Source organism: Lagenorhynchus albirostris, chromosome 2 (genome assembly GCF_949774975.1).
Source record: "Lagenorhynchus albirostris chromosome 2, mLagAlb1.1, whole genome shotgun sequence".
NCBI lineage: Eukaryota > Metazoa > Chordata > Mammalia > Artiodactyla > Delphinidae > Lagenorhynchus > Lagenorhynchus albirostris.
In genome coordinates, this window is record NC_083096.1 from 142,668,271 (window position 1) to 142,685,201 (window position 16,931).

Sequence of the window (16,931 nt, forward strand, 5' to 3'; positions counted from 1 at the left end):
TCATCTTCACTATCATTACTCAGAATTCTTTTTCTGGTAGATTGCCTATCTCCACTTCACTTAGTTGTTCTTCTGAGGTTTTGTCTTGTTCCTTCATCTGGGGCATACTCCTCTGCTGTCTCATTTTGTCTTGACTTTCTGTGATTGCAGTTTCCGTTCTGCAGGCTGCAGGATTGTAGTTCTTCTTGCTTCTGCTGTTTGCCCTCTGGTGGATGAGGCTGTCTGAGAGGGTTGTGCAGATTTCCTGGTGGGAGGGTCTAGTTCCTGCCCTGTTGTGGGTGGGCCTGGGGCTTGTCCCTCTAGTGGGCAGGGCTGTGCTCAGGAAGACTTTAAGCACCCTGTCTGTTGATGGGTGGGGCTGTATTCCCATCTGTTGGTTGTTTGGCCTGAGGCGTCCCAGCACTTGAGCCTACAGGCTGTTTTGTGGGGCTAGGTCTTGGGGAGGAAATGGAGTCGCCAGGAGGGCTCATGCCAATGCGTGCTCACCAGAACTGCTGCTGCCAGTGTCTTTGTCTCCTCAGTGAGCCACAGCTGCCCCCCACCTCCTCCGGAGACCCTCCAGTACTAGCAGGTAGATCAGGCCCAGTCTCTTACGAGGTCACTGCCTTTTTCCCTGGGTCCTGGTCCGGCATGGGATCTTGTGTATGCCCTCCAAGAGTGGAGTTTCTGTTTTCCCCAGTCCTGTGGAATTCCTGCAGTCAAACCCCACTGGCTTTCAAAGACAGATTCTCGGGGGGCTCCTCCTCCCATTACCAGACCCCCAGGCTAGGAAGCCTGATGTGGTGCTCAGGACTTTTAATTCCTGTGGGAGAACTTCTGTGGTATAGTTAATTTCCAGTTTGTGGGTTGCCCACCCAGTAGATATTGGATTTGATTTTTACCGTGATTGCACCCCACCTACCATCTTGTTGTGGTTTCTTCTTTGTCTTTTTATGTAGGGTATCTTTTTGGGTAGGTTCCAGTGTGTTTTTTATTTTATGTTTTTGTTGATGGTTGTTCAGCAGTTGGTTGTGATTTTGGTATTTTTGTAAGAAGGGGTGAGCTCATGTCATTCTGCTCCGCCATTTTGCTGGCCAATCACCAGATATCTCTTCTTTATCAGAGACTAGTCCTTCTATATGCACTCTAGATCCATTTGTATTCTCTTTACCTTAAATCTTCAACTTCTTCATCTGTGAAAAACATTTTCAAAGATGAAATACTTAAAAATATAATTGCAGATTAGCATTAACAAATGAACATTTGCCTTCTGTTTTAATGATAGGGAACACTAACTTTGAACCCCAGTTAAGCAAAATGGTTCCCCCAGAAAGTATCCTTTTTTTTCTAATTAATAAACTTATATAAAAAATTACACTCTATTATTGTTAGTATATTTTGAAATTCTTCAATAAAAAAATTTGTGAAAATTTGCTTTCTCTTTTGTTATATAAGTACCTATATAATACCTTCAATTTTACCACAGCACCTAAAATTTTAACTTTCTGGCTCTTTACAGAAGAAGTTTGCTGACCCCAGGTCTAGGCCACATTAACTAGGACGGTGGGCTGAAGAAAGAAGAATATCTAAAGAGATAGATATTCAGGAGTAGAATGGATACAACCTGGTGATTAATTAGAGGTGATGCGTTAAGGAGAATAAGTTCAGGGTGATTCCTAGGTTTCAGCCATAAGCAACTGGGTGAACTGAGAAAGGCCTTCATTTTGTCCTGTCAGAAAATATGATGATGAAGATTTTAATTAATTACATTGGTTTCATCAATAGTAAATGTATAGAATTATATTGCATCCTTTTTTAGAAATAGAACTTTACTGAGAAATAATTCATGTACTGTACAGTTCATCTATATAAAGTGAGCAATTCATTGGTTTTCAGTATATCTGCAGGATTGTGCAACCATCACTACATCTAGTTTTAGAATGTTTCGTCCTCTCTCAAGGAAACTCCTGTCCTCATTAGCAGTCAATCCTCATTCCTTTTTCGTCTCACAACTGTAGATTTGCCTGCTGTGGACATTTTATGAAAATGGAATCAAAGAATATGTAGCCTTTTGTGACTGGTTTCTTTCATTTAGCAGAATGTTTTCAGGGTTCATTCATGTTGTAACGTGTATCAGTACTTCATTTTTTTTATAGTTGAATGATATTCAGTTGTATGGTTATATTATGTTTTATTTATTCATTCCTATCAGTTTGTTGGAAATTTGAATTGTTTCTACTTTTTGGCTATTATGAGTAGTGCTGCTGTGAATATTTGTGTACCAAATCTTGTGTGGATATATGTTTTCATTTCTTTTGGATGTATAACAGTAGAATTGCTGGGTCATTTTGATAAGTTTATGTTTAACTTTCTGAGGAGCTGCCAAACTGTTTCCTAACAGAGCTGTGCTATTTTATATTCCCACCAGCAATATATGAGGGTTGCAGTTTTTCCACATCCTCACCAATACTTGTTACTGTCTTTTTTCTTTTTTAATAGCCATCCCAGTCAGTGTGTTTCTTATTACTTTATCCCTGACATTAGATAGATTTAAGGAAGAAATCAAAGAGTGCTAAGTGGACATGTTCTCTTGCCATCCAAAAATATGGGTACTATCAGGAAAAACTAGTCTCTGTGATAGTGCAAAACTGAGGTAAAGCTTAGAAGCATAAGCAAGGTAGTAGGATAAAGCAAAAACGAGCCTGATTCTTCTAAGACTTGGGAAAATGATTTAATTCTTACTGGTTCTCTACAATCTTTTTAGGTATATTCTACTTTATATAGTAAATGTTATATATTATTGAAATGTTGAATGCAAATCCAGTGATATTTTAAATAAACCAGAGAATTGATTTCTTTACATAGAGGTCTTGTAAAGAGAATGATTCCTTTCTGGAAGTAGGCTGGTGGGGCAGAAAACATGAGCTTTGTAATCAGGCAGACTTAGCTTTAAATCCTTTATCTGCTACTTACCAGCGTTTTTCTGTGGGCAAACGACTTGAATTTTCTGAGCCTCAGTTTCCTCATCTATAAAATGAGCATGGAAATAATATCTACTTTCATTGAGATATTACACAAAGATGCTACAGATGAATGAGCAAATAATGTGGCTGTGTAGTGGTTAGCACTGTTAGCAGCTGTGATATTGATGATGATAATTCTGAATCTTGTTTTCATATCATGGTTTTAGTTCAGTGAAATATTTGTTGGTATTTATTTCCTTCTTCAAAAAATCACTTTTGCGTCTTAGTCTGCTTTCCATTTGGATTCAAAAGTTTTTAGTGATTTTTTTCCTAGTAAAGTTGTATTTTCTCCCTAGGAGTACTTCTTTGATTCCAGAGTACTAACAGATGGAGAACTGGCTCCCAATGATCGATGTTGCCGTGTGTGTGGAAAAATAGGCCACTACATGAAAGACTGCCCTAAAAGGAGAAGGTTGGCAAATGATTATGTATCAACATTGCAGGGAAAATAAATGTGAGACAAATTGAAGCTATGACTGTGTTCAGATATGTTTAAGTTGAGAAAGTTCAGGGCTTTCAGTTGAACCTTTAGGTCAATATATGTTTGAGTGGCATTTTGTGAAAGAGTGGGATTTATTTCTGGTACAGTGGTGTCTCATGATATTTATTTGTTCATTTATTCATTAATTCACTCAGGTTTTTTTTTTTAACTGAAGAAGCATTTATTAACACCTACTGTGTGCTGGAAACTGTGCTAGAATCGAAGGGGAATAAAAGAACAAGATATGGGGTTCTTGCTGAGGACCTCACAGTTATGAAAACCAATAATTAAAATATAATTAATTGAATCTTTGAGGTATATGCTGTGAGATATGCCTATATAATATTTACCTTAAGGAATATACATCCTCTGTGCCCCCTGAAAATACATCTATGAAATATACTTTACTACGTTCTATATACTATGTTAATAGGCCAGGATAATCCCTTCTTTAGTCATCAAGTCTTGCCTAATATAAAGAGCTTAGAACTTTTCAGACAGAGTAAACTCCTAGTTTCCGTCACTGCTCTTTGTTAAATTTAGAGAAGACACTTACCTTCTCTAAACCTCAAGTGTCTTCCTCTATAAAATGGAGATAGTAAATACCAACCTCTAAGGATTGTTAACAAGATTAAAATTTGATACTAAATATTAAAAATTGATATTGTATTATAAAACTACTAGAGTACCCAGTTTCTGCCATATGAGTAGGTGTACTATAAATGTGAGAACCTTGCCTTCAAAATGATGCATGAAATGATGGGCACATTAATCCCTTTATTGTGAGACTCTTGTATAGTTTAGTTTGTTCTGTAGTTCATTCAGTTTATAAGTCCCTAGCCCCACATTATTGGTATCAGCAGTTTACTGTTTAGACTAAAGAAGAAAGACAGTGAAGAAGAGAAGGAAGGGAATGAAGAGGAGAAAGACTCCCGAGACCTTCTTGACCCCCGAGACCTCCACGACACTCGAGACTTTAGAGACCCCAGAGACCTCAGATGTTTTATCTGTGGAGATGCAGGACATGTGCGAAGGGAGTGCCCAGAGGTCAAGCTGGCCCGTCAGAGGAATAGCAGTGTGGCAGGTAAATAAAAAAGGCCAAAAATAGTTTCTGGTGGAAATAAAGTCATTTATGTTGGTGTCATTCTAAGGACCCTGATTATTCTCTATTCTAAACATAGCTGTATGATTTTGGACCTTAACAATCTATCAAAGAGAGAGAGATTTTGGGGGGAACATATAGGAGAAATTATATCTCTTCCCACTGCTTTTATGAGAGAGGGAGATCTGTTCCTGTTATGTATCACAAGGAATTTCATGAATTAGAAACCCAAATGAGAGTTTATTGAAAGAAAAAAACAAAATATAAGTGATGATTTCCAGTTATTCAGATTCTTATTGCAGAAGTTATTTTCTTAAATAAATATATTGTCTCCTTTAGAAAAGCAATATGACACTTGTTCTTGTTTCCAGGACCAGTGTATTTTTTTTTTTAATGCTCTAAGGATTGAGAAATGGCTTAACAAACAAGAAAAAAAATGAGTTGTTAAAAGTCCTTCACTAACATAATCATAAGTTTAAAAGTCCAAGTTTATAAAATCTCAGATTTGAGACTGTTGTACTGAAGAAGAGAGTTTATTGATTGTCGTTTCTCTGTTATTTTCTTTATCTGTTGAATTTCTTTTTGATGTCTTCTCTTAGCAGCCCAGCTGGTCCGCAATCTTGTAAATGCCCAACAAGTGGCTGGTTCAGCCCAACAACAAGGTGATCAGTCCATAAGGACTAGACAGTCCTCAGAATGTGTAAGTACTCTGCCTGTAGATGGGTTGGTCTTGGCAGGAAGATAGTACTAATTTTGGTAGGTGATAGGATCTTTCAGATTGGTAAATACAATCTTCCAGATTACACAGTGCTTTATAGAGGTGTCCTTGCTAGGCACATCAGCTAGAATGAGCATTACTTTTGGAGTAATGTAGATCTGGGTTTATATCTATGGGCAAGCTACTTAACTTCAGTGAACCTATTTCTTATTTGTAAAATAAGGTAACTACCAAATAAGGTTGTTGGTTGGATTAAAATGAGGTGATAGGGCTTCCCTGGTGGCACAGTGGTTAAGAGTACGCCTGCCGATGTATGGGACACGGGTTTGTGCCCCGGTCCGGGAAGGTCCCACATGCCGCGGAGCTGCTAGGCCCGTGAGCCATGGCCGCTGAGCCTGCGCATCCGGAGCCTGTGCTCCGCAACGGGAGAGGCCACAGCAGTGAGAGGCCTGTGTACCACAAAAAAAAAAAAAAAAAAAAAAAAATAGGTGATAACTTTGATGTTTTAGCTTTTGCATAATGGAAGAATATGAGTACCATTAATTAAAAATAGACCCCAAAATTGAGATGTATTAAGGGTTTAGTACTGTTAGGGCAGTACATGCATGGCACTTCACTTGCTTGAAATTTTGTGTGTCTTCTCATCGCTGATATGGATACCTAGTGAAATATATCCTGTGAAAGATGGAGTATTTAATTAGTGTTCAGACTCACAGGTCTATTAACTTTGCTGAGTTGCTCTAACCTTTGTCTAAATCTGTATTCACCTTGCACTTTTTAAATTAATAGTTAAATACTAACTGAATGCTTACTCTAAATCTGACACTATGCTTTTAGTGCTTCACACGTATTGTCACATTTAATCCTTTGAATGGACATGTGAAGTGGTAGGTATTGGTATGATCAAATTTTACAAATTGGGAAGCTGAGAATAAGAAAAATTAAAAGATTCAAACCCAGGTCTGTGTAGCTTCAAAGCTGTTATCTGTTAAAACATGCTAAATCTGATGTGATCTATATTTTAGAAAAAATTCTTAGAGAATTTGAAGAGCAGCAGTAGGGCTTGTCTTGGAAAAACATTTAGGAGCCCACTAACCCTACCTCAAACATTTGAATATGTACTACTATGGGCCTGACAGTTTCATAAAAGTTATATAATAACAGTTATATTAACTAATATTTGTTGAGTGCTGTGTGCTGTATATGCATTCGTTCTTCCTGTTTCTTATTAAAAATATTTTTAAAATGTTGAAAAATTATAGAAAATAATAAACATCCATGCACTACCACCAGGTTTTAACAATTCTTAATGCTTTGTTGTTTTTGGTTTGTTAAAATATTACCCACAGTTGACAACCCCTATGTATTCCTCTTGGATGCTGTTCCCATCTTAAAGCCTTCCTACCATCCCTTCCTTGCTACTAAAATGTATCTTCTATTCTGAATTTGGTGTTTATATTTTTGACATATATTGTTGTAGTTAATCTTCATAAAAACCTCTGATGTAGATTCTATTATTATTTATACCTTACGGGTGAAGAAGCTGAGATTTAAGTTTCTTACATGAGGTCAACGGGCACTTGGAACCAGAACTTGTATCCTTAGGTTCTGTCTCCAAACCCTGTGCTCTAATCACTTTCCTGTGGTGCCCCTGACTTTCATCTTCTGCTTCTAGCACTCACTTTTTTCTCACCTGAGATTTGGGTAAGAGTCTGACTAATGAACATTGCTATTTGGAGGTCTCACAAAGCACTGCAGCTTCAACATGTCTAGAATGTAGCTTATATTTCTTTCCAACTCCCCAGGTTTGCCTCTTCCTCCTGTGTTCTCCATCTCATTGAATGATCCTGCTATCTATCTAGTTTCCTGAACTACTACTCCTCCCTCAGCCTCCACATCCAGTCAGTCACAAGGTCCTGTTGTTTCTATCTGTAAAAAATAGCTTACAACCATTTGCTTCCCTAGCCTAGGCAACCATTTCAGATTCCAATTACTTTTTTTTTTAAAGGACATGTATTTTTGTACCTATAACCTTTAATTATGTTGTTCCCTCTAACTGAATCTTCCCTTTTCCTTATCTCTACCCTTTTATCAGACTGTTTTCTATTTATCTTGAGTCTCAGCTTAAAGGTCACTTCCTTCAGGAAGATTTCCACTTTCCTTCATCTTATCTTCCCTCCTTCTCCAAAGTGGGTTTAGGTGTTCCTGCTCTGGGATTTCATTGTATATTATACAGTGTTTATCATAGTAATTATTATACTGTATTGTGATTGCTTATGTAAACTTTATCTGTTCCTCCTCTTTTCCCCCATTGACTTTAAGCTTTATGAGGGCATACATGTTAGTATTATATTTTTAATACCTAGAACAATGCCCAGTACATAATTTTTTTAATTCTTTTTTTTTCTTTTTTATAAAATTACTTCTTTTATTTATTTAGTTTTTGGCTGCATTGGGTCTTCATTGCTGCCGGCAGGCTTTCTCTATTTGCGGCAAGCCGGGGCCACTCTTCGTTGTGGTGCTTGGGCTTCTCATTGCGGTGGCTTCTCTTGTTGTGGAGCATGGGCTCTAGGTGCATGGGCTTCAGTAGTTGTGGCACACGGACTCAGTAGTTGTGGCTCATGGGCTTAGTTGCTCCATGGCATGTGGGATCTTCCTGGACCAGGGCTCTAACCCGTGTCCCCTGCATTGGCAGGTAGATTCTTAACCACTGCACCACCAGGGAAGTCCCCCCAATACTTAATTGACACTCAGTAAATGCTTGTTGAGGAGCTGAATGAAAGTGACTCTGAGATATTTAGATGTAAATTTCTAGTTAAAATTGGAATTGTGGGTTCTACATGATGGGTATGATGTCTGGGCTCTCTTCTTTGGGCAGTGAAAAGGTTTACGAGATAAAACCTCTGTGAGAGAGGGTTTGAGAACTTTGGGAAAAACTCTGCCTTCATATAAAATGAGGTTCTGTTATTATTTGTTACTATGTATATCATAGAGTTCTATTTATAATATTCTAGTAAAATAACTCCATAGTTTTATATTTTGATAATCTCTGCTTTTATAAAATTAAGATGTTTGTAAATTAATTTTAAAATGTTTTTTTTTTTCTTTGCAGTCTGATTCACCATCTTATTCTCCTCAGCCCCAGCCATTTACACAGAACTCTTCCCAATCCACTGCCATTACCCAGCCTCCATCTCAGCCAGGATCCCAACCCAAGCTTGGCCCACCTCAGCAGGGGGCCCAGCCCCCCCATCAGGTCCAGATGCCTATGTATAACTTTCCTCAGTCACCACCAGCTCAGTATTCTCCCATGCACAATATGGGATTGTTGCCAATGCACCCCCTCCAGATCCCTGCCCCATCCTGGCCTATTCACGGCCCAGTGATCCATTCTGCACCAGGCAGCGCCCCCAGCAATATTGGCCTGAACGATCCCAGCATCATCTTTGCACAGCCTGCTGCCAGACCTGTGGCAATCCCTAGCTCCTCTCATGATGGACACTGGCCTCGTACTGTGGCTCCAAATTCCCTGGTGAACAATGGTACAGTGGGAAATTCGGGTAACCCTTCCTTTTCTTTTGTATCTGTCTGTCTGTAGAAAGGTTGGATGATTGGTATTATTGGTTGAACCTGGGAAATAAATGTGAGTAAAAAGATGGCAAGCAGTATTTGTGCAGGGGCAGTATAACATTAGACAAAGAGTATAGGCTGTGGATTCAGACTGCCTGGATATGAATCCTGGCTCTGCCATTTATTATGTGGCATTGGGCAGTTGCGTAATCTGTGCATGGGTTTCATCTGTAAAATAGGTGAATTAATAGCACCTAACTCACAGGGATGTGAATATTAAATGAGGTAATAAACATAAATTTTAGTTATTATTTTGTTATTATTTTAAATTTTCGCTGCAGTCTTGCTTGGTGTAGGTATTACTAGCATTCATTTTACAGTTGAGGAAATTGAAGGGTTAAGTAACTATCATCCTATCATCATCATAGTGATCCAAGATTTAAACCAGTTTCTTTCTTCAAAACCTGTAATCTTTGCCCTAGACCCTTAACTATCTTTTAGTAAGGAGCAATTTTTTGTTTGTTTGTTTTGTTTTGTTTTTTTCTGTTTTGGTGGTACGCGGGCCTCTCACTGTTGTGGCCTCTTGCGCAGGCTCAGCGGCCATGGCTCACGGGCCCAGCCGCTCTGCGGCATGTGGGATCTTCCCGGACCGGGGCACAAACCCGTGTCCCCTGCGTCGGCAGGCGGACTCTCAACCACTGCGCCACCAGGAAGCGCATAAATTAACTTGTTTGTTTTATTTTTAATATTTATTTACTTCTCTGGCTACGTGAGGTCTTAGTTGTAGCATGCGGGCTCTTTTAGTTGCGGCATGCGGGATCTAGTTCCCTGACCAGGGATCGAACCCGGGCCCCCTACATTGGGAGCGTGGAGTCTTAACCACTGGACCACAAGGGAAGTCCCCTTATAGTAAGGAGCAATTTTTAAAAAAGAAAAAGATTAGTAGCACTTTGTAGCTTAAGAAAGAATAGTTTTTTTTTAACTGATATCTAAGTAATACATATTCTTTGTAGAGCATTTGAAAAAGAAAATCATATATAATCTCAATTCCTAGACAGAACTGCTCAGAAATATTTTGGTGTATTACCATCCAGTCATTTTTTAATCTTTGCATATTTAAAAATAGTTGATAAATTCCATTCATCTAGTTTTATATGTAGATTTTTTCTTACTAGGGAAAATTTGAAATGTACACAAAAGGAGAGATTAAAGTATAATGACCCCCCCATTACCCAGATTTAACAGTTATCAGTATTTTCTATTTACTCTTTGTGATTCTTCTGTAATTTTTGTCTGTGATTCTTTTCCTTATTAACTGCTTGGTTATCCTGAAATATTGTTTGTATAGGAAATGCAGACTAAAAGCTTGATTCTTTCCCTTTATCAATTTTCAAAATAATTTTAGTGATAATTTTAAGCAAATATATATTATTTCTTAAAGCGCTGAGACCTCTTTGGAATAATACAGGTAATATATTTTGCTGAGCAGAAATTCCAGAATGTGGGAACTCATTTAAATTTCCAGGAACAAAGGATATATGTCATACATGGCCATTCTAATGTGGCCTCTGATTCTCTCATTCAACAAATATTTATTGTGTGCATGCCATGATATGCATCTTGATAGTCACTGAGTTATATAACCATGAAGACAGGCCCAGTGCTTTGCCTTTTGATATATCGACTCAGTTTTAACTCCTTCTTCTCCCTGCCTCCTTGATCTCTGTTTCAGCCTTAATGAACTAATTAATTAACATCCTACAAACACACCGTACTCTTACCCCTGATTGTTTACCTAAGTTGTTCCCTCTGCCTGGAATATCCTCTCAATTAACTCTCCGGCTCACTCTCACCTCCTCCTCCTTTGCTCCAAAGCTTGGCTAACTTACTCATCCTCCGTTTTAAAATTTAGATCACTTTCTTCAGGAAGTCTTTAATTCCTGTTGATCCTGTCTTCCAGTTGTGTTAGGTATCATTTCTCTCCTTCATGTTTCCTTAATATCCATATTATAACACTTGTCTTCCTGTGTTGAAATCGCCTGTCTACTTGTCTGCATAATGCATTAGACTGAACTTTTAGAGGTTATGAATTGTTTCTTGCCTGTCATTGTCTCCCTGGTGTCCAGTATAGTGCCTGATGTAGATACATTATTTGTATAATGTATTATTATTATGTAATAAAGTGTTACACAGCAAATATTATTTGTTGGATAGGTGCGCAACTCCTAGTTAATATTACAGCTAAAGTTAACATTATGTTAAAAATGGAGAGACCGGATGGGGATATATTAAAATGATACTAGTGGCTGTATTAGAGTAGGAGGTTGTATGAGTAGTTTTTACCCCATTTTTCAGATTATCTTTAATGATAATTTTTCAGACTATCTTTAATTGTATTATGAAAATACTTGGTTGGGAAAAATGGCCAAGAGAGATTGAAGGATATTCTAAAAGATACCCTTTTATGTTAAAACATTTCTCAATTGGTCAGGACCTCAATACTGTATACCCAGTCTTATTTTTTGTAAACTCTGAGCTCTGCAGCTTTAGCTCTTAGTTGTAACTTGGCTTTATGAACTTGCAGTGAACCAGCTGCTTTGTTTACCTGGTTACCTCCTGAGAAGACTGAGCTTGGTAGGAGTGTGGCTAGGAGTATGGTTTCAGTTTTCTTGCTCCCTACTCCTCCCTATCCTGTACCTCCTAACTTCCTGCTAGGAAGTTTAGTGAATAAGGATAGTGTCTTTTAGATTATTTCCTGCCACATTGTGATCCTGAATGAGAAAAGCCACCAGAAATGATCCAGAAGATTCAGGGGTTACTGTGCTTTGAAAGACGTACTTAAAGATAGATCTTAAAGGGAAGTAGATTGGTGGGAGTGGTTTGCCATAGAAAGAATAGGACTCATATTTTTTGAGTTCCTGCTTAATATGACATAATTTGTGTAGGCTACTTTATTTTTGTTATCTTATTTAATCCTCATAACAACCTGGGGTTCATAATTAAACCTTAGTAATTTTTGTAACTGGTATTTGAACTTAGACCTATTTGGCTCCAATGCCCAAGTTTTCAGCTATTTCACCACAATGCCTCAGCTTCTAATAGGATCTCCTTCCAGGCCAAGATATAATTGATTCTGGTGTAGTTGGCATTGCCTTTAGGATAAGATGTTAAGCTCCTTAGTGATGTACTAAGGTTCTTTGAAATATAGATCCTACCTACCTGTCCAGCCTTTTCTCTTACCGCTGCCTTCCTTTACCTCTGTCTCTGTATTGCCAATCGTCTTGCAGCTTCCCAAACTTGCTGTATTTTCCGGCTTCCTGGCTTTTGAGCATACTATTCCTTCTGTCTAAAATGTCCTCCTTGTCCCATTTTGCATAACTTGTTCTTTGTCCTTTAACACTCAATTTAGTCCATCATTTTAGGAAAACCTTCTCTGTCCTTGAACAATTGGGTTAGTCCTCACTTTAGACACCTTCCACCGCTCTGTTATAGCAATTACCACATATTATTGTGTATGTCTTCTTAAATGTTTCCTTTATGAATAATTTGAGAACAATTACAGTGTTTTTATTCCTTAAAAAATTTTTTTTGGTATCCTCTGCATTTAGCATATTTCTTGGTCAGTAGTAGATACTCAATAAATCTTTGTGGAATGAAGGAATATTTGAATGAACAAAGTGATGTTTTAAAATATGTCTTTCCTTTATTGTTGAAATGCAGAGCCAGGATTTCCAGGACTAAATCCTCCAATTCCTTGGGAACATGCACCACGACCCCATTTCCCTCTTGTCCCAGCTTCGTGGCCTTATGGTTTGCATCAGAACTTCATGCATCAGGGAAATGCCAGATTTCAGCCCAACAAACCTTTCTATACTCAAGGTACCATTGCTTACGTATTTGTCACAGGCTGGGTGGGTTTTGTTCTGGGACAAGGAGCCTTTGTAAAGGCCAGGCTCTTGGAGTGAAAATTTATGAATTCAGTAAATATTTATTGAGAGAGCATACTGTGTGTCAGACTGCGCTAGGTGCTTATTGCTCAAGCAAGAATTAAATAAAGCCCTTGCACTTAATGCATATTTTATTAGGAAAGCCAGACCTGTGAAATAGACAAGAATAGGAGCTTAGAGGAATCAGTTAACTTTGCCCTAGCAGAGAGAGCAGAATATAGACACCAGGGATCAAATTGCACAAGATTTTGACATTCAAACTAGATCTTGAAAGAGATATGGGATTTTTTTCCTAGAGATCATGTAGAGATTAGAGAGGAGGAGTGTTCTTAGCTGAGGCCATAATACATGCAAAGTCACTAGTTTTGCCTCAGTGAAAACTTTTTTCACTGAAAAAAGTGATCCATATTATACTGAACTTTTTTCACTGAAACTTTTTTCCTATAGGGAAAAAAGAGAAAAGAGAAAATAATAGGACTAGATGAGGTAAATGGAAAAATGTATAGGTGATGAGGCTAGAGGAGGTAGGCTGAGGCCATATTATGAAGGAGTTTGGACTTAGTAAGTGGTGGGGATCCAGTAGAAGTTTTTGAGTTGAGTAGTGACAGTCAAATTTGTTTAGTAAAACTAAGACTTGAATGACATTAGAATTGATTATATTCTCTTGGTACTAATGTACCAATAATGGCTTTGATCTAAGTAATGAATAGCATTTTATCTAACCTACTTGCCTCAGCAGTATCTCAGTTCAAATAGGGAATGTCTGAATCTGGCCTTCAGCACTTCGTTAACTTAGGAGTTAAGAAAACTAGAGTCAGAGTTGTGACTCAGTGTGATCAGTGATACAGTTAAACTAGGAGTTCACTAGAGTTAAACTAGGAGTTCACTACAGTTAAACTAGGAGTTCAAGAAAGTAAAGAAAGGCATTCTGGGAATGTTGACTAAATAAAATAACTTCTCAGGGGAAGCCCCTGGTATGATTATCAGGCTTGATACACTTAAGCCTTCGTAAACTATCCATTGTACTTGGTGGGGCATTGCTGTATTATAGAATGGCAGAACCTTAACTATGGCTGGTTTATTCTGAGCAAAGAACTAGGGCTGAGGGAAATTACTATTGGTCATACAAGCCCTTTTGGGGGAGGAGGAGAGTCTGAAGTTCTTCCCTGGTGGATGTTTTCCCCTTAATTCCTCCCCTCCATCTCTCTTGTCTCCTCTATTTTCTTTCACATACCCACATTTTCCTTCCCTCCTCCTCCTTCTCCCCCCACTAAATGTTTTGACATGCTTCATCTCTTCTTTACTATATAAATAGAAAAAAAGAGAACTAGCTACAGTTAATTCTAAGAGGTTGTCAGATAAATAGGCACAAGCCTTTCAGTTTCCTGTCTGTGTTGTGTCCAACAGACAGATGTGCCACCCGTCGGTGTAGAGAGCGTTGTCCCCACCCACCAAGAGGAAACGTGTCGGAGTAATGCGAGTCCATTTTCTTTCAGCTGCTCTACCGATGCACAGCAACCAGCCAATCCTGCTGTCTCAAGGGTATCCGTACCTCAATGTCAGTTACATTCAGCAGAAAAAGTGACATTTAATGGAAAGCAAAACAAATCAGGTCCTGATTTAAAATTTTAACACGTTTAGATAGCTTATTTAAATTCTAAGACTGTTTTTAAAGACTGTATTATTTGTATATAAATATGAACTATAGTTTTTACTAGTATCACCGAATTGAGTGATACAAATTTCATCTATTTTATTACCCTATTTTTAAGGGAATTTTATGTTTTGTTTAACCTTGATGAATTGTATAAAGAGAGAATTTAAAAATTACATTCTTTATTTTCTATTAGCTGTATTCATACTTTGGTTGCTTCAGACTTTATATATATTGTTCTTAAGAATTAGGAAAGACTTTCATGTGTTTTAAATTTGTCACTTCTATTCTTTACAGAACCTTGTAGTGCCAAAAACTTTTTAAAAGGAAAAAAAATAATAAAATAAAACTTCAACATGAAGATTTAGAATTTTTTTCTTTTACATTCTTGTATATTGAAAATATTCCAACTTGAACAGAAATTTGCTTTTGTCTGTATTTGAAGTAATTCTATTTTAAGTTAATAAATCTTTTTGACAAGAGTCAAATTTTGTTAATTCATCTGGTTGTTTAGATGATAGGAATATAATGTAACAATTCAGAGATTTGTTTTACTCTCATTGAATAGAGTATTCTAAATCATAGTTTTAGAAAAAGATCTAAGAATCTTTTCATGTTATTTTATTGGATCTTCACAACACCCATATGAGGTTGATAGAAGCAGATGCTATCTCATTTTATCATTGGGAAAACTGAGGTGCAAAACAAAATGAATTCTAAAGTTAGCACAGTTATGTGTTGGAAATAGAATTGAATCAGATCTTTTGAAGTAGAGTTTAGTGGAGGGAAGGTAATTCTTATTTACTGAGGAGCTAACATGTGCCAGACTATCCATTCTGAGTCCTGTACTACTGCCTGGAAGGTATACTTATGAGGATGGTGTTTACCAATAATGCCTTGTGATCAGTGATTATAGTTGGATTTCAAACTTGTGTTGTTGGTGGGAGATTTTGTAGCTGTTTTTGGTACTATACATTGAGGTGAGGTCATCTTGTCTAAACAACTCAGAGATTTGCCAGGGATTTTAGACCAAATCATACTATAGATTTATTTGGAAATCTGCAGAATAAGTAAATACAAATGTCTTTTAAGAACAGTATGTTATCTTTGTTCTGCTTCCTCAGATATGCATTCCTTAAATATGAGAGCACTTGGGCTTTTGCCATATTTTCCAAAATGGAAGGAAGATGCTTGAAATCTATTGCAGGAGGTTGAAGACTTTCCTGTGGTGTTTATAGCCCTGGAAAGACATTTGTTAAATGTTAAGATCAAGTGTGTTTACTGTTAGTTTTTCATATTAAAGCTTCAGCATCCCATGGTGATCATTTTGTAATGTAGAGAAATATTGAATCACTATGCTGTGCACCTGGAAATAACACAGCGTTGTTGATCAATTATACTTCAATTAAAAAAAAAAAGCTTCAGTCAGCATCCCACGGAATCCTACTAAGTGGTGAAGTTCAGCTTATTTGTTTTGTTAATGAGATAACCTGGCCCAACATATACTTTTCTGTTAAACTGTTACTTGGAGAATTCAAGATTTTCTTTTAAAGTCAGTGTTCTATGTATTTCATTTCCTTTCAGGTCTTAGAGAATAGGGTATTCATTTTACTGTTCTACTTTTGTATATATTTGAAATATTCATTAAAAAGAAAACAATCTGGGAATTCCCTGGTGGTCCAGTGGTTGGGACTCTGCGCTCTCATTGCCGAGGGCCTGGGTTCGATCCCTGGTCGGGGAACTAAAATCCCACAAGCCATGCGGCGTGGCCAAAAACAAAACAAAACAAAACAATCTGCCAATCTGCAGCAAGAGACTGCCCCCAGTTCAGTCTTCCTTCCCAAAGGAAGGCAGTATACCACCTGGCAAAAGGTATTTATGGGGCAATAAACTCCAGTAACCTAGGTTTTATTTGTATAACAGTGTTCTGTATAGTAATTTTTAGCATCTCATTTATTCCTCCTTCAGTAATTGCCAGTGTTCAATAACTGCAAAACTGTTCCAAGCTGAAAAATAGAAAACTCTTAGTTTGTATTGATAATTTATGTAGTAGCTGAGTTTCATAAGTTTACAAATTTTTCATATAAATTACAAACTTAAGTTTTTGATTATGAATTCAAATTCATTGTAGATCAATTGAAAAGTATAAAATTAAATTATCAATCTTCTGCAGAGAACACACACACTTAAGATCACATTGCTTTGAGATGTTTTGTGTAATGTTTAATCACTTGGAGAGATTAATATTTTCCCTTGCCACTAAAGATTATTTAAAAATATGAATACTAATGATATACTATGTAATTTACTAATTCAGTTCCCTACAGATGGACATTTTTGCTATTTCCAGTTCTTCTCTACATAAAAATATATGTAAAATGATGATAGGATAAGGCTATTTTTGTGTGTATTTGATTATAGTCATCCCTCAGAATCCGCAGAGAATTGGTTCCAGGA

At 37.3% G+C, this 16,931-nt stretch overlaps 1 protein-coding gene across 1 annotated transcript in view; it reads left to right on the forward strand.

Moving 5' to 3' along the window:
• Positions 1–14,876, forward strand: part of TUT4 (terminal uridylyl transferase 4) — a 143,301-nt gene extending 128,425 nt beyond the window's left edge. Inside the window, exons 25-30 of the mRNA XM_060140062.1 lie at positions 3,299–3,414; positions 4,344–4,567; positions 5,185–5,285; positions 8,416–8,863; positions 12,594–12,752; positions 14,228–14,876. Coding sequence (XP_059996045.1) covers positions 3,299–3,414; positions 4,344–4,567; positions 5,185–5,285; positions 8,416–8,863; positions 12,594–12,752; positions 14,228–14,295 — 1,116 coding nt within the window. The 3' untranslated portion in view covers positions 14,296–14,876. The remainder of the gene's footprint in view (positions 1–3,298; positions 3,415–4,343; positions 4,568–5,184; positions 5,286–8,415; positions 8,864–12,593; positions 12,753–14,227) is intronic.
• The last annotated feature ends 2,055 nt before the right edge of the window (positions 14,877–16,931 follow it).